Source organism: Corvus hawaiiensis, chromosome 23 (assembly GCF_020740725.1).
Source record: "Corvus hawaiiensis isolate bCorHaw1 chromosome 23, bCorHaw1.pri.cur, whole genome shotgun sequence".
NCBI classification, from domain to species: domain Eukaryota; kingdom Metazoa; phylum Chordata; class Aves; order Passeriformes; family Corvidae; genus Corvus; species Corvus hawaiiensis.
The window spans coordinates 4,273,593-4,296,820 of NC_063235.1; the positions used below are offsets into that span (position 1 = coordinate 4,273,593).

Consider the following 23,228-nt stretch of genomic DNA (forward strand, 5'->3'; position numbering starts at 1 on the left):
ACAAATGGTACAGGAGGAGAAGGGGCGGTGCCGAATGCAGCGCTAGGCCCAGGCTGGTGCTTGACAATTCTGTGCCTTTCCCTGCAGCTGCACCGCCCCAGCCTTCTTCCTTCTTCCCGCTTCCTTCTTCTCTCTTCCCTCTTCCCCCTCCATCCAGATTGGTACCTGTGGCTCTCCCAGCCAGGCCCAGCCAGGAGGGACAGCATCCTCTGTCCTTTCCCCAGCACCGTCTGCAATTCTTGGACTTTAAGCCAGATGTCAGTGATTTTCCATTCATTTAGGCTCTGTCCTTTCTTCCTCCACAAGTTCCTCCACTGGCATTCTTGCTGCTCGCCCCAGCTCCTCCTCATTCCCAAGTGCCTTTGGGTTTCAGGGTCAATATGAGGCAGAGGAAAAGGCTCTCACAGAGCTGCTAAAAACCAGCCAGTGGAAGTGTTGCTCCTATCAGCTCAGCACAACACCACCACACAGATTAAATAAATCCCTGAAGGGATGAGAAACTGAGCACAAGGCAAGAGCCTTCTCCTGCAGCCTGCTTGATGCAAAATGAAGGGAAATGCTCTTGGAAAGCCTGGGAGGGATTATTACGGGAAGCAATAGAAGGAGCTCATTGTCTCCTGCCAGTTATTTTCCCGTGCTGGTTGTGTTTGGTGCTGCTCACTTATTACGCAGTTTATTATAGTTTATTGTGCCATCTGCTCAGCTCATCACCACCAGTGCAGAGTGAGGAAGATGGAGGAGAGGGGGGACTAGGGGAGACAAGTCTCTCTAAGTCTTTCTGGCTGGGTTTGTCTGTGTGTCGGGGTTTTGTCAGGACCTGAAGCCATGGATTTCAGCTTAGCAATATAACACAGTGTATTTTTACTCAGGGAAATACCGTGAAGTATTTTCAGAGTCTGGGAAGTTGCACAAACTCAAACCACTGCCTGACTGGTCTGCATGCCTGGCCACTCTGGTGTGTAACATCGGGCAGGCTCAGAGCAGTGCACCACGACCTGCAGGTCACCTGCATGTGCTGAAGATTAAGAAGCTTAGAAACCTTATCTTTCCCTCACTTTTCTACCTGTAGCAAGAAATGCATGTCTAGAGGTGCCACCTTCATTTGTGAAACAGCTCTTTTCCACTGAAAGTACGAGCTAGGCAAAGCCATCTCCTGGAGGTTGGGAGTCTGCTTCCCTGAGCAGTGGTAGAAGAACAGTGCACAGAACAAATAATGGACTGCAAAAAAAAAAAAAAACAACAGGGAGAAAGGCCCAGACTTCTTTTTATGCCAGAATTAGTAATATTCATATTTTATTGCTGTTATGTGCCTTTTGTAACATTTTGGTCACTACACCAGCCAGCTCTGCAGACATTTGGCTGGACAGAGTCGAGTCTCTTGGCTCTGCTGCCACCTCCATGCAGCCTCGTGGATGGCAACAAGGTTCTCACAAGACTTGTGCTAAAATTTCCACTCCTTCACACTGATTTTCATTGCACATCTTCAGATAACACAGAAGATTTGAGCACCTACAGCGTGTGCTGGCTGAGGCACTTCTGACTGAGCAGTGCACACACCATCATGCCAATCAGGATCTTGCTCCCCAGGGATTCAAGGTTCCATGCTCCCACAGCACAGCTCTGATCATTTGGGCAGGTTTTTTTAACTGGAGTAGTAAATTAGTAATCCATGAGTAACACCACATGAGCTGGCACAACTGTACAGATGACGCTGTCAAGTACTGCTCTAGCCTGGGTCCCTTGGAGTGACCAGACATCAAACCATTCATTATTTTGCCCTCTTGGAAAGCAAATCATATAGAAACCTATCAGAGAGTGAGTCCTGCTTGTAAGGCTTTCCCATTCTACCCCAGATTCTTCAGCCTTGCTCAGTTTTGGTGCCTTGTTATCACTCCAGGTCTGTTCCCAGGCTTCCCCGCACTGTCCCAAGCAGCCGCTGTGCTCCGCAGGGCACAGCTATGCCTGTCAGCTCCTGCTCTCATCCTGGCCACTGCCTGTAGCTTATCCACCTGGAGGATCATTTATTCATTTCCCCACAAACCCACATGCATCCTGCCCCAGGCTGCCAGTGCTGGGAAGCTGGAGCTTCCTTCTGGCAGTGTGTCTGGGCTCCTCAGCTATGGCCAGAATGATCCAGCTGTAGAATCTGAAGTGGGGTCTCATTATTTGCTCCAGATTGGCTTCCCATCACTAACTGATGCTTCGCATACTGAGGTACCACTCCCTGCTTCCGCTCTTTGAACCAGGGTGTGCAGGAGGGAGGGAGCTACACTGCAGCCCCCTGGATCCACTGACCAGGCAGGGATTGGGGAACAGGATGGTGAATGGCCACAGGGACAGCCCCAGTCTTTCTAAAAGCTACTTCCAGAGCAGGAAACCTGGGGTGAAATCACACTCCAGAGTCAAAATATCTAGGCTTGCAATCCAGACCCTTTCCTTTTTGCTGTTTTTTTCACATCTCACTTCTTTTCAGACTGTCACTTCCTTCCTCGGAGGTAAATTCCGCCCTAGTAATTTTAGCAAAAAAACCAAGGGAAGCAAACATTTCCTGGGGGGACTTGAAGTTGCTTTCCCATCAGTGGGGATTCTAAAGTGCTCTTGCATGTGTTTTCTCCAGAAAACATGCTCACACAGTCAGCATCCCAGCCAAACCCACGGGAGTCTTCCTCTCACCAGCCACCAGCTTCAAGGTGACCTTTCTCATAGACTGAAATGTTCTCCCCCATGTTGTGTGGGGCCTGGACATGGTCATCCAGCCAAGACCCCTTCAGCCCATGGTTGCTCTCTGAAAGAGCTTCCAGGACAGTCTGCTCTCTCCAGTGCTCACTTATGCAAATCCCAGCAATCTGCAGAAGGCCTCCTCCGTGCAGGGGCTGGCAGAGAATCTCAAGCTGTGCTGTCCAAGGGCCCTCTGGACCATGATCTCCAAAAGCTGAGGGACGGGGTATTCCCACTCCCCATCCTTGTGCCTACACCTTCACTGACCCACTTCTAAACCAGGCCCTAAGTTAGGATCTGAGTGTTGTGCCCAGGAAGGAGGGACAGAGGCAGGAGCTCCATGTACTCACTGCACAAATGGGATTGAAGGTGGGGATGCAGAGGCTCAGAATTACACGTGTCAGGAATCAAAACCCTTTCAGCTGGCTTCCTGGCCACTACACGGATGTGTAACTATAAGAATAGGCTATTTGTGGTCAATCTGCACAGGTTTATGTGAGGCTGCTCATTTAGTACTGGAGAAGGAAAGGTGACCCCCTTTCTCACAGCTGTGCCAACAGAGCCTGTGGCCCTGGAGGATCCTGCGGCCCGGGAGGATCCTGCATTGTCACATGCATCCATGAGCATGGAGAAGTGCCACCGTCCTGGCACACCCAGGGACAACCCGTGTCACCCAGAGATGCCACCAGCCCTCATGGCAGCTGGATACTGAGGCTTTGCCACTGTTTCAGAACAGCTTGAGGACCACAGCGCAGCTCAGCTCAGCACTTGAGCACGTGCCTCTTGCTGACAAAGCATGGCTTAACTGTTCCATGAGATCAATCCTCAATCCAGTCCCAGTGCTTCCAGGTCTCTCCTGCCACATTCACCTGTGAGCTCTGAGTTTTATGTTGCATGGCTGTTGCTATATTCTTGTATCCACTTTACTGACCTCTTTTCCCTACTCTCCTTAAGGCTATGGCAATGGGGATGATGACAGAATATTACCACTTCATCTTCACCACTCTGGTAAGTATCTGTCTGTGGACACACCTTGTACACTCCTGATGGGGGGTGGAATGTGAGGGGCAGCTGGAGCGGGAGGGTGGGACTGGTCTGATCCTGGAGTGCACGGCACCGTGATGGGGTGGGAAACGCAAGGAAATGGGAGATCTGGGACCCTACCAGAAGGAGAGAACAGGGCTGGACTTCGCTGCAGGTCGGGGTCAGAGCCCAGTGACCTTGGACAGGTCACTCCTTTGGAATGCACAGATGTGGGTTCTGGTTTTACTTTCCCTTCCAGTCATTTTGATTTCAGTGCAGCTCCCCACGCACTGACAATGAGCACAGGGAGAGTGCAAGGCTGCAGCCTCCACCCAGGATTTGGTGGGACCCCAATTCAGCAGGAGCTGGGGATGAGCCCCCAGAAACCCCTCTGCAGCCAGGAGCAGCCCTGCTGTGATCCAAGCTTCAGTCCTGAAGGTTTATTTTGCAGGAAGGGAACTCAGCCTGACATTAACCCCCCTCTGTTAAGCATGGGCCAGTTCCTCTCTGACTCTGAGAGGCATTTGGCTTTCCTGGCAGGGTCACTTTTGTCTCCATTTAAGATGCTATTGTCTACTCTACTGTTGAATTTTGTGTGATTTTGAAAATCCAATTTATCTTTTTGCCTTTAGGAAAGAAACAGACTAAACTAGCCCTTAAAAACTACAGAATTTATTTTTCAAATGCAAAAGACATTTTAATTACCCCTGCTGCCATTATCTATTCCAGGCAGCTTTAAGCATTTCCCAGATAACCTCCTATTAATCAGCCCCAGCTGAGCCTGGAGTACATTTCATGTGTAGGTACAGCCTGGAGGTGGGAAAAGAGGAATTATAATAAATTAATAGATAAGCAATCACAATTAATGCCACTTTCCTGAAATAACAGTTATATCATGGGAAAGATATTTTAATCTGTCATTCCTTAAGGCAATGTTTTCCTAGCTTGCAATGCCTGTGCTTCAGCTTCCCCAGTACGAGACCCATGGGGTGCTAATGAATTAGTCTATTATGTTACACTGAATGTTTCTAAAAGGTCCCCAGTCAATACTGAGCACAGTGTATCAACACTTGGCATGAAATGCTTCAACATTTTGCTAGGCAGCACGACTACAGTTCACTGACTCCAGCATGAAGAGCCCCATCAGCCTTTTCCACCACAGGAGGAGGACGGGGAGGAGCAGGAGGAGGATCTCTGATGAGCCCTGGTCTCTGTCACGTGCAGATTTTACACCCAAAGCCCCTGCAGGGAGAAGCCCAGAACTCCACTTTTCTGGGGCTGTCTCAGCAGTCTGTAAAATGGAGCTTTGCAGACACAGCCAATGCCCCCCTGCCAGATCCCGGGGCAGAGCTGTGAGGACACCTCACCCGCAGGCAGCAACAGGGATGCCCTTCCTGGACACCCACCTTCCCAGCTTCCCACTGAGGACGTGGGATGCACTGAGGATCAGTCCTCAGCATTGCTGCCACCACCGAGGAGCCCGAGCTGGGCGAACTGGGGATGGGGGAGAGCGTCACAGAAACACCGAGAGTAAAATAAAGGGTGGAGGGGAGAATTAATCTGCAGTACAGAAAATAATGAGTGAAAGGGAATGTAGATGAGGTGGAAAATAGAACCAGATGTTTCAATTTGTGGCTGTGCAGGAGCAGAAAATCCAGAAGAAACTGATCTGATGATTCTCATCCACACCTCCCCACATCCTGACACTCAGCTGGTATTCTGAATTATCCTCTGATTCCAGGAGGTGATAAATCAGGCTGCAGCTGAGATTTAAACTGGAACCAAGGGGGGGACCTGATGGGAGGTTGGTTTCTATAGGAACTTGGTGAAAGGAAGGGTCAGTGGGGAGCAGCAGGGCAGGGACAGCACCCAAAATACTGGTGGGATCTGAGAGGTGGCCAGGGCTGGTGGTTTGACAGATGGGCAACAGAGACCATGGGGTCTGGAGCTTGGGGGATGTGATTTGTCATATATGGTCACATTCTGAGGGGGAAATCATCAGCTTTTGCAACAAAAAATTATTTCCTCACAACAGTTTCTGGGATACAAACTGAAATGTCTGATTAAAAATGAATCTTGAAAAAACAGATCCATTCCAGCAGGTCAGGCACAGAACTGCTGTCCCCCCTCACAGCCAGAGACATGAGCACCTGTCTGAGGTCAAACCACTGTTATTTGCCCTTAACTCCCTTAAGTCACTCAAAAGTCAACATTGTGGACTGGTTTTCCCAATGCCCTTTAACAGAACATGCAGGTTTGCACTTGCAATTTTTCAGGGGAAAAAAAACCAACCCAAAACCCCAAGCCCCGACCTCCATTGTAGGGTGATTAATGATTTGGTCCCTGCTGCACCTGCAGATTTGAGCACTGCATCCATCAGCAGTGAGCTCTGGGGCTGCAGAGGCTGGGGCCAGGCTTATGGAAAAGATCAAACCCCCAAAGCTTATTAAACCAAAACAGCCGTAAGAACCCTCACTCCCTCATGGAGAATGATGTCTCAGTTGCTGGCAAGTGCTGCTGTTGTTCTGCTTTGCTTAGGGCAGCCTGTGTGGACTTCGCCAGCCCTCCGTGGGCAGATGGGTGCTGTAGCTGGGTGGCCCCACAGTGTAGCTGTGTCCCAGCAGCACAGCCCTATCACACAGCACAGACCAGCCCCAGCACAGCCACAGCCACAGCATCTCATACCATATTGAACCTCTTTTTGATAAGCCCTTGTGATAAGCAATGAATGCCACATATGCACCCCACGCTCTGCTGCAGAAGACTTGTGGTGTTGCCTTTCCGCCTCCCCACATTTATACTGCCATGAAACACTTGCAGAAGTTGTTCAGGATAAACTGATTAAATATGTCCCATCCAACAAATGGTTCCCATTAACCAAGGCACCCCTGGCTGCCATCTTACTGCACTCCCTCACTCACCCCCTTGGGTGAGCTGCCTGGCTTTGGGGAGCAGATCAGCTGCCACATGCTCCTGACATGCTGTCTAACCCCAAACTACTCAGACTCATTCCTGAGCACTGAAGCTGATATTCAGACATGTGGAAAGCCAAGAGCTGCACCACAGCAGTGCTGCCCCAGTGCCCCCCAGTACCCCCAGTGCCCCTCGCTGTCTGCTAAGTGATGCTCGCAGGCTGGCAGCCAGCAGGGCTGAGCACTGCCTGGCTCTGGCTTTTACATCATATAAAGGGCACCCTCATTCATCTGCAGACTGTGTAGGCTGGTCGGAATGTCAAGAAATGCGTCTTAGTTCCTCTTTGATAGTCTGCAAATTGGTGTTTTGCATTCAGAGTGACTCTGTCATCCGCAGCACCCTGTGGGCCTCAGCACTCCCAGCAAATCCTCCATGGAAAGGCCCATGGGAGCTTCAGACACAGAAACTCTGCCTTGTCCCCCCTCCCTGGGTTGCAAGTCTCTTTTTTCAGGGTCAGAGGCAGTGATTCTGGTTTTCTCCCCACAATCCACTCGCCTCTTTCATGCAGAGACCAAGTTCTTTGGCTCTTTGGTAGGAGTTCCCTTCTGCTGCGTGTGGGGGAACCTGCACATACGGCACCCAAATTCCACCAACACCTACAGGCCTCTGCAAGCAGCGACTGACGGCAACAGACAGCACAATCCTCTGAATTCCTGAGGGATATGTCCTCCCTCCCACCTCCTGCAGGCTCTGCTGTCTCACTCCAAACACAGACATGAAGCGATGCAGAAAACTCAAACAAAACAAAGCTAAACAAAATGTTTAAACCGGTTTCTCTCTTTTAAGGATCTTTATGCATTAGACCTAGAACCATATCGCTACTCTGGGGTGAACCTGACCGGCTTCCGGATCCTCAACGTGGAGAACCCGTACGTGTCCTCCATCATTGAGAAGTGGTCCATGGAGCGGCTGCAGTCGGCGCCCAAGGCAGAGCTGGGGCTTCTCGATGGTGTGATGATGGTACGGGCAATTCAAACAGGGCACAGGGGTCTGGGAAGCAGAGCAGGGTGGTAAGGAGGGCAGGAACAGTCATTAAGGCCTAAATGTTACTTTTATTGGTTCTTGTACCAGTAACACCTCATCCCAGGTATCTGCCCTGAGGTATTTTCTTGCATTCTTTAATAACTGTCCTTCAAAGTCTGGGGTGAAGCCCACGCCCCACTGCTGTGGTAATGCTCCTGCTCAGGCCCAGCTGCCAACAGATTTGCCACCAGACAAGGCAGGTAGCCAGGACCTGTCCCAAAGGGCTCCAGCTGCCCCCGAGAGCAGTGCGGCACCAGCTCCCTGGGCTGGGAGCACAGCACATGGCCAGGCTGGGCCAGGCACTTTGCCAAGATTGATGCAGGGAGAAAGCGCCAAAGCAATGCCCAAAGATGAGCTGTGCTGCAGCTCTGATGACTCCTTTTAGGGTCTGATGGCAGCTCTGCTCTGCTGAGTTACTGCTCAGAAGGTACAGCACCTGCTCGCCCATCTGTCTTCCCTGCGAGGCTGTCTCCGACCCCCGGAATTGCTGACTGGCTCCCTACTTCCCTCTCCTTTGGATCTGCCAGAACCAGCCCTGCAAAGTGGCAAAGCCTCCCAGACTTTCACCTTGAAATGGCTCCTCAGATTCCTCCTGTTGTTTTAGTTGTTAGAGGAGAGACCCCCATTCTCCTGCAGGCTCCTGCCTCTCCCCAGGCTGCCCACGGCTGAGCCCTCCTGTGCCTGCAGCAGCACTGCCTCTGCTCCCGGCCCCTCTTTGCTTTCTCAGAGGCATCCTGCCTTGGATTTCTGTTTGCCAGGTGTCTGTCCAGTGGGGCCCTGGACTCAGCTGGGCATTACAGTCTGTAATTCACCATGAAATTGCTTGGACATATCCTTGCCTCCCCTTTCCCCCAGCCCCACACTCACAAACCTGTCCCTGCTGAGGTCCATACCCACCCACGGATGCAGGTGGGGCTCCTGCTCTTCATGCTTGGTCGATGAGGGAAGGGAAGGTCACAGGGATGGCTGCCAATGCTGGAGGATTTTCTCCATGGCTACGTCCTGTTAGATGTTTGCTCAGTTATTTGCTGTATTATTTTGTTTTATTGTGGTTTATTACGCTGCTGCTACACTCGCATCTGTTTTGTGGCTCTGTGAAGCCAGCAAATAATGTATTTTCACTAGGAGGTCTTACCACATCAGAGTGAAAAATAAATCACATTCTCTTGATCCGTGTTTGGAGGTGAGATGGGGCATCTCAAATTGAATCTAAAATCATCACATTATATGGAGAAAAAAAAGTTCTCCCTAGGTCAGATCACTGAAATGCTGGAATATGTCACAAAGCCATGAGGTCCTGATTTTGGTGACAGTTTGGGTCATTTTTGGAAAATTGTGTGCCCACAAACATCTCTGTTTCTTATTTTCCCATGTAAAAAATAGTGTGGAAAATATGTTCTCATATAGTTGTTTTTTTTACACTCAGACAAAACAGACTCAACAAGAAAACTCTGTTACTACCTTCTACATTTAGAAGTCGCTGCCTCCCTCTTTGACACCACAGCAGGAAATGTGCAAGAAACAACCCAAAGAGTTGCTCAGAGACAAATGACACTTCCAGAATCGCTGATTTTAGACAGAACCCCGAGCTTTTGGTCTAAAGAGCCAAGGGATGATCAGCAGGGAACACGGACAGAGAAACCCTGGGGCTGGCAGGGGGTGACACAGAGGGGGTTCCACCTTTTCCTACGACACCCCACGGCCACCAACGCTGTTCCCCTTCCCTTTAGACAGACGCTGCCCTGTTGTACGACGCGGTGCACGTGGTGTCCGTCTGCTACCAGCGCGCGCCGCAGATGACCGTGAACTCCCTGCAGTGCCACCGGCACAAGGCCTGGAGGTTCGGCGCCCGCTTCATGAACTTCATAAAAGAGGTAAAAGCGTGATTTTTTGACCATAAATGCTCCCCAGGAGGAGCAGCACAGCTGGGGGGTGCCAGAGGCAAGTGGTGGAGGCTTGGCAGGTCCAGGGTTAGAAAACATACCCTTGCACGGGTGGGTACAACTGGATGGAAGCACAGACATGCACCAGGCTGCCGAGTGCACCCAGAAAGGAAAAATCACGCCTTTGTCCTCAAAATAACACCTGTGCAGCCATGCCAAAACATCCCTGAGGAGCTGAAACCTCCCATGTGTCTCTGAGACTGGCTCTGGCCTCTCCAAGCAGCTGGACCACTCCGTCCAAGGCTGTTCCATACCTGAGCAACAGCCATTTGTCTTCTATTGAAGCAGTTTTTGGGGTCCACAAAGGGCATTCAGTGCCTCTGAACCCCACGGCTGAGCTGGGGCTGTCCCTGCCCGAGTGCCAGGGAATGGCATTGGCCGAGGGAGGGGTTCAGCAGGTGGGGGCCAGGGAGTGAAGGGCCAGCTTCTCTCCCTCTATGATTCCAGGCATTACCATTTCTCTGTTCAGCCCATGGAATTGTTTATTGGCTTAATGCCCCGAGTTGGCTCAGAGCAGGGTATCAGCAGCAGTGGGCACTCCAAGGGAGCACAGCACAAGGACCAGCCCTCCCAATGAGCCCCCAGCATACACCCCTGCACCCACACCTCGGGTTTTGCTCTGTCTGCAAAAAGGAGTCCTTGCCCATGGAAAAATGAAAGCAGAGCTGCAGGGAGACACTGCAAACCCTGCCACAGCCGTATTTGTGACAAACCTCTTATCTGCAAGTCATGGAATTGGCTGCCGTGCTGGTCACTTGACTGGGCCATGTTCAAAGGTTGGGTATGGAATCCCCAAAGTTTTCAAACTGAAGAGTGGAGCACGTTGCTAATTGATACTGTGGTCTGTGCTGCTGTGTCACCTGCTGACCCCAGCAGATCCATCCATGACGTGAGATTGTGCCCACCTGGCACTGCCCGAGCTGCATGGAGCACACGGATCCACGGGAGGAGAACGGGACCGTGGTTTCCATTGCAGACAGAGAATGAACTTTTCTCTCAGTATGCACTGAGGACCGAATCTCTCCCCTCTCTGCCTCTCTCTCCTTTCCCATGCTTTGTTCCCTTCTGCAGAGCACCAGCTGGTTGCCAAAACAGAGTGTACACAATTTGTTTGGTTGGCACCTTTTGCAAATCACCCTGCGCCTCACACCCCAGCCCTGCCTGTTGTTTTCCTCTCTGGCACCGTGTCAGCCCGTTGCAGGGATCGGCTTCCTCCGTGCTGCCACCGGAACGGAGGAATTGCTCTCTCCAAGCTCCGGTAAACTCAGAGCAGCGCGGGGGACGCGCTGTGCCCCGGCCGAGCTCCCGCAGTGCGCGGTGCTCGCAGCGCAGCTGAGCTCGCTCCGGCTGCGCACCTCAAACACGCCGTGTGTTCCCTGGCTCCCGGGGGCTCCGCGGGCTGCGCGTCCCACAGGCAAACCACCTGCACGCCCAAATGAGCAAACACGAGCCTTCCCAGGACTCCAGGGCGGCGAGGCTGGGAGCAGGCTGTCGCTGCTCCTCGGGAATTAATGAGGGAGAGCCAGAGGAGCGTATTTACCGGGAGAAATGCCAGTTATTCCCCCTGAGAATACATTATGCCACCTTGATCACACTGGAGTATTTCAAGCTCTCCCACCCATAAAGGAAACACGTTTCCCCGTGAGCAGCCTGCACGGAGCTGCTCAGGGGAGAGACCCCGAGGCCCAGCTCCCCACTGCTGGGATGTGATTGCTGAGCAGCAAACTGTGGCAGCAGCCTGGCGTTCCTACGGGAGCATCCTCCTCAGGAGGATGCTACAGCACATCCAGCACCGCCCCCAGGCATCGGACACCTCGCTGTCCCCCAGCTCCTGCTCTGCTGACACAGAGCACCTGGCACTGGGGGTTCTATCACCTCCTAAATCAGAGACATTCATTCTAGGCGTGCTGCAAAGTGAACAATGGGAAAGAAACAGAATCACAGAGTAATTTTTGTGGAATTGAATTTAGGCATCTTTACCCCAAGCTCCTGCTCCTGGTCCCAGTCAGACCGGGCTGTTAAGGACCTCAGTCAGCCAAGCACTGAAAATCTCTGGGAACAGGATGTTCCCAGTCGCAGTGGGCACCTGCCCCATCCTTATGCTGCCAAAAACTGAAGTGAGGCACCAGCAGCATGTGCCCCCAGACTCCTGTGCCTGTTTCCAGACCTCAGACCTTGCTTGCAGAGACACGTTCTTGGCCTCTTCTGCTCCACTTTGCATCTGGAAGGACAGAAGGAAGCACTCCCAGCGTTTAAGCTTCCACACACCTTGGAAGCACAGCAAGTTCATGCACTAAGGGATTACTTCTGACCAGAGTGTCCCAGTCCCGGCTCCCTGCAGCTGGCGTTTATCAGCACTACAAGGATAAATGCAGCACACAAGGATGCCATGATAAATGCAAGTCGTTTTCTACTGAGTCATCATGTCCTGCAACAGCTGGTGAACACAAAGGTGTGAACAGAAATTGTAGCAAGGACTGCAAGGGAGTTAAGGAAATCTCCAGCTCTGTCTGTGGTCTGAGCAGTGACGGAGGAATTATTAATTAATCAGGCTCTTTAGGGAGAAAGAACCAGCATAAGGACTAATTAAAAGAACATACAGTGGAGGGCAAAAGATTATTTATGATACTAAGTAACAGCCCTGCTACTTTTTCTCCTTTCCACAGGCCCAATGGGAGGGATTAACGGGACGAATCGTCTTTAATAAAACCAGTGGTTTACGGACAGATTTTGATTTGGATATCATCAGTCTCAAAGAAGACGGCCTTGAAAAGGTAAGTAGGGTTTGTCTTATCTGCATGTGGCTAGGATAATGCTGGTGCTCAGCAACAGAGAAATGGCTGGTGTTGTATTGATTCCAGGTTTCTGGGGTTTATATAAAAGGATATTCACTTTGTGGGATTTCGCAGATCCTTTTCCATGCTCAACCATGACTCACTCGCCCTGAAGCCAGTGCGTGGGATTACAGATTGCAGAAGTGCTTGTGGCACTTTCCTGGGATAGTGGAGGCAAAAGAAACTTTCTGAACATCCATTAACCCCTCCCTGCCCTAAACAGGCAGGAATTACGCCTGTCCCGCTCTCTCTCGCTGGCCTGGCTCACAAACCCTCAGTTCTTCCCCAAGGAGACCATAGTTCTAGAGATCATCATCTGGTGTCATTTCCCATTATGAAATTGCCCAAGGCTTGGGAATGGCCCCAGTTTATTACAGCCTGGATTTCGCAGGAGGATGCACTGGGTATTTTTTTTATTATCTAAGGGACAATAAGGAAAAAAGAAAAGTGTAGTCTTGCCTGGCTGGCTGAGGGTGTCATGAGGGTGAAGGGCAGGAAGGCTGCAGCCTTGGGTCCTCAAAATTGGTGCAGAACTCCTCTGGGCACAGTAATACCATGCTAATGTGCAAATCTGATCCCAGGTGTGCCTGGGGACTTAATTTCCTTCTCTTCAATTACTTAAAAAAAACAAATATAAAATAAAAAGGCAACATGCACAGCTTCAAAGCCCTTAGAACACAGGTTTCAAGGTGAGATCGGTTGGTGACAGAGCAGCGAGTGGCCGGAACACAGGGAGTTGTGATTTCCAAGAAGTTCTGTGATTCCGACTACTCTGTGAGCAGCTCTGTGTCCCTGTTCTGCTACAGGTGTCTATCACCTGTACAGGAGGAATTTGGCAGGGCAGCAAGGCCCTTTCTAGAGCAGAGTCTGCTTTCCGACAGGTACAAGGTGCCTGTGGCAGCCGGGCACGGTGCTGGGTCTGTGCCTCTGGGCGGGGGGACAGGTTCTGAGCCCGCAGGACACCCGGCTGGCAGCAGGGAGGGATTTCAATTACCTGTGCATGGCCCGAGAGCACAGGCGACTTGTCCAGGGAATTAATCACTCGGCACAGGGAGGCAGCCCCAGGGCTGGAGGCAGCCATGGATCAATCCTCCATTTGGAGGGGACGGATCCTGCACCATGAGGCTCCCGGGACCCACCAGCCTGTGCCCCATCCCCCTTCCTCACCGTTTGTTTTTCCTGGGCTTTGAAATGAATGGCTGCCACACTTCCCCACCGCAGCAGCAGCTTGGTGCCTCAGGTAACACAGCTCAAGGTCACCACAGCCCTCTCCTGCTGAGGAGGTTTTGGTGTCACATACGGAAAAAAGAAACCATTTCAAATCAACCCAGTGACCTTCAGTCTCGCTGCGATTGAGAAAGGAGGCAGGACGGGGCTGGGGAAGATGCTGCTGCCTCACAAGAACTGAGCAGGAGCTGGCCTTTGTAGCCTTATTTTTTTACAAAATATTTTGTTTACAGAGTCTAACCCAAAAATAACAACACGTCTTTTTGAAGTCCAACAGCACCGACACACTGCTGGAGAGCTGTGTTGGTCAGGTAATAGAAAACGTGCCAGCCTTTGATACCATGTGAATCCAAATGTTTAAGCAGAGCTGCAGTATCCCCTGTCAAACCAACACCCCTCAGGTGTGCTGAGCAGAGCTGGCACCAGCTGGAGTTATTGCAGTCCTCTGTCACATCAAGCCCACTGGAAGCTGCCAAACCTCGACACAAACCCCATCAACTTTTGTCTCCAATAATTCAGAGATTTCACAGTTCTCACTATTATTTTTCTGAAAGCTTCGTGTCAGCTCCAGAGGGGTTTTAAAGTATCGATGTCAAATCTCTGTTGAAGCTGGAATTCTGTCAATAGTTAATCTGAACTAACAAAACGCCCAACTACAAACAAATCCCAGCCGGATTGTGCATTATGTATCACAGCTTATGTTTGTTGAGCTTTAGGATTGAACCCCTGATCCTCATACCTCCTGGATGTTCCAGGGATTACAGGAGTATTACCAAATCCTAATTACATATAGTTTGACTATCTGACTCACACAGTTCTCTTAATGCACTTTTTCCTTTTTCTTCCTTTTTTAATATTTTAAACTGATTAATTCAGTCTTAAGTGCCATGCATTTAATTTTCTTAAAGAAAACGTAGCAAGACAGAAGTGATTGGGGCTGCACTGCAGCAAGTTGGGGCCTCTTGGACTTGGTTTTTTCCCATCCACAGTAATAATAATTTTTGACATTGCAGCTGTTGTGTGATCCAAGGCAGAGTTGGGGGATTGCTTCGGTTTTACCTGAAATATTTAAAACCTTTCACAAAGTTCATGGAAACTCTTCTAGAATTTATGACAATTTTTTTGCCAGGCAGCATTGCTCATTACAAAGTCTCTTTTTGGGGATGCAGTAAAACCAAGTTCTCCCCTTGGACTGCTGAAGAGGCTGAAGAATCTTAAAAACAGCAATAAATAAAAGATGGGAAGCTGCTGGCTCCCCAGTGGATTGAGCTGGCTGCCTTTGGCTTCTCTCCATGTCCCACCTTGCAGTTTGACCCTACAGATGGATTGTTCTGTTCCCATTTCCAGGTGGGGTTTGTTTTTTTCTTGCTGTCAGGCTGGCTCCATGGCCACCCTGCTCCATTTGCTGGCAGCACTCCCATATTCCTCCAGCTTTCCTGACATTTTATCTCACTGTCACAGTCCTTTAGCCACTCCTGCCTTCAAAGTTTGTCCCAAAGCCTCCCCTGCACCGTGGAGATCAGGTTAACAGGCTTAGCCTCGCCCAGATGACTTCCTTAAATAGAGACATGTTTTACCATTTCTGGATCAATAGACTTCTTTAAAGTCTAATAATTTATAAAATTTAACAGCTTGAGAAAACAGAGCGCCTGAAATGGAGCTGATGTGCCTGTGCCATGCCTAGAAAGGGCTGCTGCCACCAACTCCTCCAGGTTTGCAGCTACGATTGAGACCCCCATTGCAGGGATTTCCCAAAGCGGGGCCCAGGGCCCTGCCAAGAGATGTGTTAGAAACCTTCAGCTGATTTGCCACAGCACAGGGAGCAGGAATGGTCCCTACCAGGGATCTGCAGGGCTGTTAGAGTCATTTTTAGTCCTCCCCACTAAAGCAAATTGGCAGGGAAATAGAAAAGAAAGAAATGGACTCAGATTTGTGATTATTTTTCTTTTGTTGTGCTTTATCCTTGCCCAGATTTGACTCTTTAGTGTGGTTTGAGTGTTGCTCTATACAGTGCCTTTGCAAACTGTTCATGCATTCAGCCCCTAAATTCCAGTCCCTGCAGTTTCATCCATTGCAGCAGCACAGGGACTGTGGAACATGTGCCACGGGAGTGACCTGCAGCTGAAGGGTTAATGCAGATTACATGGTAATTCCAGTTTTGCTGCTGTTTACTGCAAACAAAAGAAGGAAGTTCCCTTTTCCAGGCCCGTAGGATGCTGGGAGCAAGTGAGGAATGCAAGGTAGGGATTAAGGAATGCAGGTAGGGATTGAGGAGTTCGAGATGGGGGTTCACTGTGTTGGTTTGCTTCATTTCAGGTTGGAGCATGGAGCCCTTCCGATGGTTTGAACATCACGGAAATCTCCAAAGGACGAGGGCCAAACGTCACGGACTCACTGAGCAACAGATCTCTAATTGTCACCACAGTGCTGGTAGGAGACTGCCAGCCTGTCACCGTCCTTCCCCCTCGAACCCCAGGAATATCCAATATCTCTGAAAGCTCACAGCACCCCAGTGCAGATCTGCTGGGAGAGGCCCTGCACGCGGGCAGGGCTCATGGCGCACCCAATCGCCACGTCCCTGCACATAGGTGACCTGCAACATCCCTGATGCCACCGCCCCTCAGCAGGCTGCCAGCCCCCACGTGGTGGCCAGCAAGGCTGGCACAGGCCAGTGGGAACCACGGGTGCTGTCCTGGCCAAGCTCCTCCACTTCAGCTGCCCCTGTCCCACTCGGGCGGCTGCCCTGCCCAGGAAGCTGCTGCTCATCCTGGCTGAGCTCTTCTGCTTCCTCTGGCCAGCCAGGTCCCTGTCCCTTGTCCATCCCTGCATGCTGGAGAGTCCTCCTCCGCCCATCCCTACATGCCCGAGGGCCCATCCCCTGCTGATCCCTGCATGCTGGGGGTCTGTCCCTTGTCGATCGATCCCTGCATGCCAGAGGGCACAGGGGGCTTGCACGTGCTGATCTCCAGGACAGCCCCATGTCACCGTGCCCCCAGTGCCCGGGCAGGCAGGGCCACAGCAGTGGGCACTCAGCTGGCCAGCACTGCCCACCTCAGGTAAGAGTGTTCTTGGTACCAAAGAGAATACCAAGAGCAACCAGAGCCCCTGGCTCAGCTGTGACACTGTCTGTCTGTCCCCCTCCTGGGCATGTATTTCTGAAGTCCCCAGTCATCATCCCCTGATGCCGTCATCCAGCTCCGCTCCCAAGTGCCACGCTGTATTTTGTTCTCCTGCTCACTCCTGGATCTGACAGCGGGTGTTGGATCTCAGTGAGTTTTTATTGACTAGTTCATGACTGGTGGCATTGATTCCTGCATGGCTGTTACACAGCACGGGCGTGGCACCGGGAAGCAACAAAACACATCAGCTCTTGGCCAACCTGCCCAAATCTGGACCTGAGTTATGGGCTTGCCTAGGGATATTTTCCGGCCCTTTTGTGTTCCATGTTTTCAGGGAATGTAAAAGGGCCAGCTGGGGATGCATTCCCCAGTCTGGAGCAGTGTGAAGCCTTGTGATGTCCTTCCCTTCCCAAAAGGATGTAACTTGATGTAGTGAGGATTTGTATCATAAAAGGAATGTGACCAAGGTGCCCAGAGGGGAACAGAGGAAGGGAACTCTTGGTCTAGGGCAGGAGAAGGGCTGGAACCAAAGGTCTTGTATCCCTCAGCAAGGGGTTAGCAGGGTGGAAGCAGAAAATAAGCCAAAGACAGATGATGCTGCAGCTTTCCATGCAAATCAGCCACTCCTCCTACTGAACTTCCCATCCACCACATGGCATTTTTTCCCATGAAACATTTCCATGGCTGTGGAATTGTCTGGGTCCAGGCCATGGTACCTACCATACCTCAAAGGCCAGGGCATAATGCAAAACGATGGAGCCAGGAGGGCACTGTCAGCCATCTGCCTTTGACAGGCTTTTTTCGAGCAGCATTTCCATCTCATGCTCTGCAAGCACGTACAAATTACATAAGGCACAGGGTGATATCAGTTCCCATTAATTGTGCCACTCCATGGGCCTGCACACGTGCCACAGGGCTTCCACCTTGGAACCACAGCTGTCCTGAATCCCCGTGCCCGTGGAAGGAGGGAATGTGCTCAGACCTGAGTTCTGCAGTAATTGCACTGCATATGCTGGAGTCTAAAACATAAAATACAACCTTAGATGTTATTTGCATTTGCAACACCCCTTTGTAGTTCTGCACTGCTGTAAATGACGAGAGAAGAGCCATAGGAGGAGCCTTTAAAAGAAAAAGCATGAAAGGTTATTTTTTCCCCTTTTGCTCATATTGCAGTGACTTGTTGGAAGAGAAATATTACCCCAGCAGCCAGCGCCGCTCTCCCCAAGCAATATGGGAACTGTGAAGTTATGAAATTGAGGGCACCTTCACTGAGAAATCGATTAGCAAACTGAGAGAGCTTGTGAATTGGATGTCTGGCCATTTTCAGTAATAAATTGTGAAATAGTCCGTGAATAAGTGGTTCACAGAGTTCAGAATTACCCCCTAGGAAATGTTTGAGACCTGGAGATACATTACTGAAGCGAGTGGCGTCCTAATGTTCAGTGCTTCGGCTGTTAAATATGTATGTAATCCCTACAGCGCTTCCCAAAATTAATAGTGCTTTATGGCTGCTCTGGAGCCGGCGTATTTATATCAAGATCCATAGATTCAGCTGATTCACAAACAAAGCACTAATTCCAGAGCAGAAAGCCGAGGAGGCGGCGGGGGAGCGCAGGATTGAGCCGAGCTGCACGTGCCAAGTTAAACTCCATGGGCGTGATGTGATCAGTTGGGCTTTAGAGCTCTGCAAATGGGGCTTCATGTGCTGCCACGTCCCCTCCTGACCCTGCTGCTGGGCCAAAGGAGCAGCTCCTGCCTCTCTGTGGGAGCACAGAACCCCAGGGCAGAGCTGGGAGCTGGCAAGCAGGCAGAAACAAGCACCACCAGCCTCCAGGCTGGCACAGCCCCACGCTGGCCCCCAAGCCACCCCCTCAGAGCACCCCCGGGCAGGGCACCCATGCCCCACCAAACCAGGCAATGTGACAGGGCTCTAATGAGGGCTCCAGACCTGCCCTCCCACCTCTTCAAGCCCCCTGTGCCTGAGCGAAATCACAGAGGGTGTTTGCCAGCACGAAGCGTAGCCCTCCCTCACCCTCCCTCGCTGGCCACCCCATGGCAAGGACAGGCACCCTGCAGACACCCCCAGTTTGAGCCAGGGACTCGCTGTAGGTACCTCACCCTCCTCTTGCCTTCCAGCTCTTGCCTGCTGCCCACCATCTTTCCCATTTCCATCTGTCCTCCACACGTTTTTCCCTCGGGCTTCCCAGTGTTCCTTGTCCTCGGTGGCTGCCCAAGCCTGAGAGGCACCAAAGGACTCTGGCTTCGCTGTGTGAGCTCACCTGCCAGCCCCTGCTCGAGGGGAGGGATCCACAGGTCACTGCATTAGTTCTCTCCCCTGTGCTGGTGCTCAGCTCTGCTCTGGTTCAGACACCCCCAGCTCTCCCAGGGAGCCAGAAGTGCAGCAGGCAGCACAAAGTTTCCCTGGGCAGTAGCAGGGCCCCGTGTCCGTCAGGTAGTGCCGGCACAGAGGAGTGCCAGTGACCTGAGTGGAGAGGTTTTGGGGTGGCCCCAGCCATGCATGGCTCCCTGACCCTGAATTTCACCCACCAGCCTCCTTCTCACTGTGGTGAATGGCAGCTACCGGGTGCAGGGCTCGGGGGTGAGTTTATCCTCCCCCTCTTTTACTGTTTCTAACACTTCATTTTCAGAGCATGAAATGGTTATTTTTCTCCCTGAAATCCTACCAAATGGAAAACAGTTGGCTGCTCAGAAGAGACAAAATTAAATTTTGTGGGGTAAACAAGGTTGCTAATTAGCTGATGTGCTGTGCAAAGTTAATTTATTCCCAACATGTCACAGTGCCAGCCCTGCCTGGAGAGCCGGTGCCGGGTGGCTCGGGCTCATCTGCAGAGGTGGCCCTGCCTCCAGCTGACCCTGAATGGGGACTTTTTGCTTTCCCTGTGCAGGAGGAGCCCTTTGTTATGTTCCGTAAGTCTGACACAGCCCTGTTTGGGAATGACCGCTTCGAGGGCTACTGCATCGACCTCCTGAAGGAGCTGGCCGTCATCCTGGGTTTCTCCTACGAGATCCGGCTGGTGGAGGACGGGAAATATGGGGCACAGGATGAGAAGGGGCAGTGGAATGGCATGATCAAGGAGCTCATCGACCACGTGAGTGAGCCCGTGGGTGGCTGCTGAGGGTTATCTGTGCCAGGTTGTGCCCAGGCTGTCCCTGGAGCTGTCCCTGGGCTGGCTCTCTGGGGTGGGACAGGCACCATTTCTCACTGGCTTGGAATACCCACAGCGAGCTCCTGACCCCGCCTGGCTCCTTGTCACACGGGCTGTCAGAAGAATATCCCTGCGTCTGGCCCTTCCAAATATTCATTTGAAATTCCTGGAAACAGCCATTCTCACAGCATAGAAGTGGGCTCTGTGGCTCGAGGCACAGCCTCTCCCTGCCGGATGCTGCCCACAGAGGGACACAGGCTGGCCATGTGGAGAGGGAAGAGGCTTCCCCTGGGCCCGGGGCACACTGGCTGTCCTAGGCTGGCAGCGTGAGCTGCTCTCACCCCCGAGGACAAACATGGGCAAGGGCACAGCACCAATGCAGCCTGGGGACCCCAGCCATGTCCCAGACACAGCCCAGTCCAGAGGAGGTATCCAGACTGCAGGAGCAGGTGTGCACTGGACAGTTTAATTTTTTATTTTCTAGAAAAGCAACTTATTTTCTAAAATCTCCTGGGACATGGAGCTCCCTCTGCCACACAGCAGCTGTGCTTCTCCTTCCACGGCCACTTCCAAAAGCCCATTAAACACCAGGGAACCTGTTGCAGCAGCTTTGCTCCTGCAGCTGCCAAAGCGTCACCGAGTCTGACACTGCCACTCGTGGCCAGAGGTTGCTCAATTTCCTAATTATATATCTTGCCTCCAGCACATCCTGTGATCCCAGGGGCCCAAATACGGAGGTGAGGAAAGCTGGTGTTTTTCTGAATATCTGATTCCCAGAGAAGGCCTCTGGAAGAAAAGCTAAGGACAAAAAGAATCCCTGCTCTCTGCAGCCCAGGCAACAGCACAGGCAGTGCACAGTGCTCTCCTCCTGAGTATCCTGCTCAAGGGGGGCAGCCCTTGACCACCTCCAGGTCCTGGCTACATTCTGAATCCACAGCCTAAGCAGCAAAGACACAAAAATAATCCCCTGTAGAGTTGTGATGCTCTTATCATCCATGGGAGAGGAATGTGTTTGCTGGGTGAGTGAGTCACTGTGGTGTGTGGAGAGTCAAGCAAGGGGCTGCTGAGTGGCTCGGGAGCTGGGCTGGGCTTACAGATCTGCCTTCTCTGCCCTAAATGACATTGGACAAGTTGCTTCTGTGCACTGCTTCCTCCATCTGTAAAGTGCAGATGATAATGATTATGTCCCTTATAGGGACAAAGTGACGCTTAATCAGTTTGCGACAAGCGCTGCAGCCCTCGGCTGGTTCAGCCCAGGGAGCAGGAGAGCAGCAGGGGCAGGCAAGGACAGCCCTGGGGAGCAGGACACCGCCTCATGGGGAAACATACCACCGGCTCTGCAAACCTGCCTTGGTGCTTTTCCTTCTGGAAAACTCCATGCAGCCCAAAATACAGACTTTAGAGCCTCTTACACAACAGCCTTGCAGAGCCAGACAAGTGGCGGTGTCCCAGTGCAAGGCGCTGGTGCTCTGCCGCTCCGAGTGATGTGTGTGACACAGATCGGAACCGACGCGGAGCGGCGGCTGCGCCCCTTGGCAGAGCCCCCCGGGACACGGCTCCTCCACCCGGCACCCGCTGCTGGGAGCAGCCACCGGAGCTCTCACTGCAGTGCAGGGCTTGCAAGGAGCAAATCCCTCCGAAGGGAGTAGAAGCCAGACGGCCATTTAGCCCAAACCATGTCACTTCCAGTGTCCTGCAAGACATCACAGGGCTCTCAGGAGGCTTCAGCCATTCCTGAAGCTGTGGTCAGTTAACTGAGATAGACTAGAAGGAGGTTTGGGAAGCAACCTCATTAAATAACACAAAATTCGTGGTCAAATCTGCATTGTAGTATTTCTTGGATAACTATTTAAAACGCAAATCAACACACAGCAGCAGGAAAGGGCCAAACCCCCTTCTTGCAAGTTGTGCTCTAACACTGAGATGCTGCTCTTCACTCTGTCCTGCATGGCTGGGCATGTGCCTGCAGGGACTGATGACACTGCCCAGGCCCCGCATGAAGCCATTAGTTCCTTTATCTGCATGCCATTGCTTTTTATAGCTGTGTTTATGTAAAGCCTTAAAAAGTGAAATTACAACCAGATGGGTCCTTCCTCAGCAGCATCTTCACATGGTGTGGGGAAAGGCACAAGCCATGGACACTCTGCAACAGGCAAGATAAAGCTTATTTCAGGCACAGGAGGAAAAGTGTTAGAGACAGCATTCAAATCGAGTTGTAGTGATGAAAACACGGGGTGCCCATTTCCAGAGTTTGGTATCTGAGCTGGCTTTCCTCTGTGTTCGGTGTCTCCTTCTCATAAACAGATTGGAATTATTCAGGTGGGAGCACAGAGCAGGCAGGATTTTGTGAGGTCCAAATACCCAGGTCAGGATTAATTCACTGCAGAAGGTCAGTGCACTGCTGAAGACCCACTTAGCTCAGGAGGTGGAGCCCCCCGTACTGCTGTGACACAGGTGGGCAGAGCTGCTATGGGCTCCCTGAATGCAGAGCAGGGGGTGCTCCTAGGGTGAAGTGATAGGCTAAAATGCTGATTATTTTTGCTTAGAGGGCCTGGGAACTGTGGAAGTGGCAGATTATGCATACGGGGAATCAGCCAACTCAGCCTGAGCTGAGGCTGAAATTTGGAGAGGAGGAGATGGGCAAAGCAAGGGACACCTGTCCCTCACGATGGCCTTCACTGGGATGGAGATGCACCTCAGAGGAGATGAGCAAAGCAAGGGGCACCTGCCCCTCACGATGGCCTTCACTGGGATGGAGATACACCTCAGAGGAGCTGGGATAGGGTGGCCCAGGTGGGCACATGACAGCAGTGTCTGGGGGACAAAGGTGCTGTCACCAATGGGTAGATCATGGCACCCCAAAGGTAAATCATGTGCCAGGAGAGGTGTTTACAGAGTGAGCTCTCTGGACTTGATGCAGTCACGCATCCTCCCCCTCCCCTCTCTCTGATCCAGACATGCCTGGCCACAGGCAGGGATGCCTCAGGCTATGATCCTTTGTAAAATCCCTGTGTTTCTAGTCTGGCCTTAAGCATAAACAGGAAAAGCAACAGCAATCAGAGCAGCCACAGCATGACCCTGTCCGGCAGGTCCCCAGTAGCAGATCCAGAGACAACAGCCTCATGCAGCTGAATGCAACAGCCCTGCCCCGCTGCCTTTCATCTGCTGCTCATCCTCAGCACAAAAAGTCCCTGTTTTGAG

The 23,228-nt window shown here is 51.7% G+C and overlaps 1 protein-coding gene across 1 annotated transcript in view; it reads left to right on the top strand.

The window, feature by feature from the left end:
• The window catches only part of GRIK3 (glutamate ionotropic receptor kainate type subunit 3), a 110,344-nt gene that overhangs the window by 62,911 nt on the left and 24,205 nt on the right, over positions 1-23,228 (top strand). The window contains exons 5-10 of the mRNA XM_048327059.1: positions 3,673-3,726; positions 7,501-7,674; positions 9,468-9,611; positions 12,347-12,454; positions 16,058-16,171; positions 19,767-19,970. Of these exons, the coding sequence (XP_048183016.1) occupies positions 3,673-3,726; positions 7,501-7,674; positions 9,468-9,611; positions 12,347-12,454; positions 16,058-16,171; positions 19,767-19,970 (798 nt within the window). The remainder of the gene's footprint in view (positions 1-3,672; positions 3,727-7,500; positions 7,675-9,467; positions 9,612-12,346; positions 12,455-16,057; positions 16,172-19,766; positions 19,971-23,228) is intronic.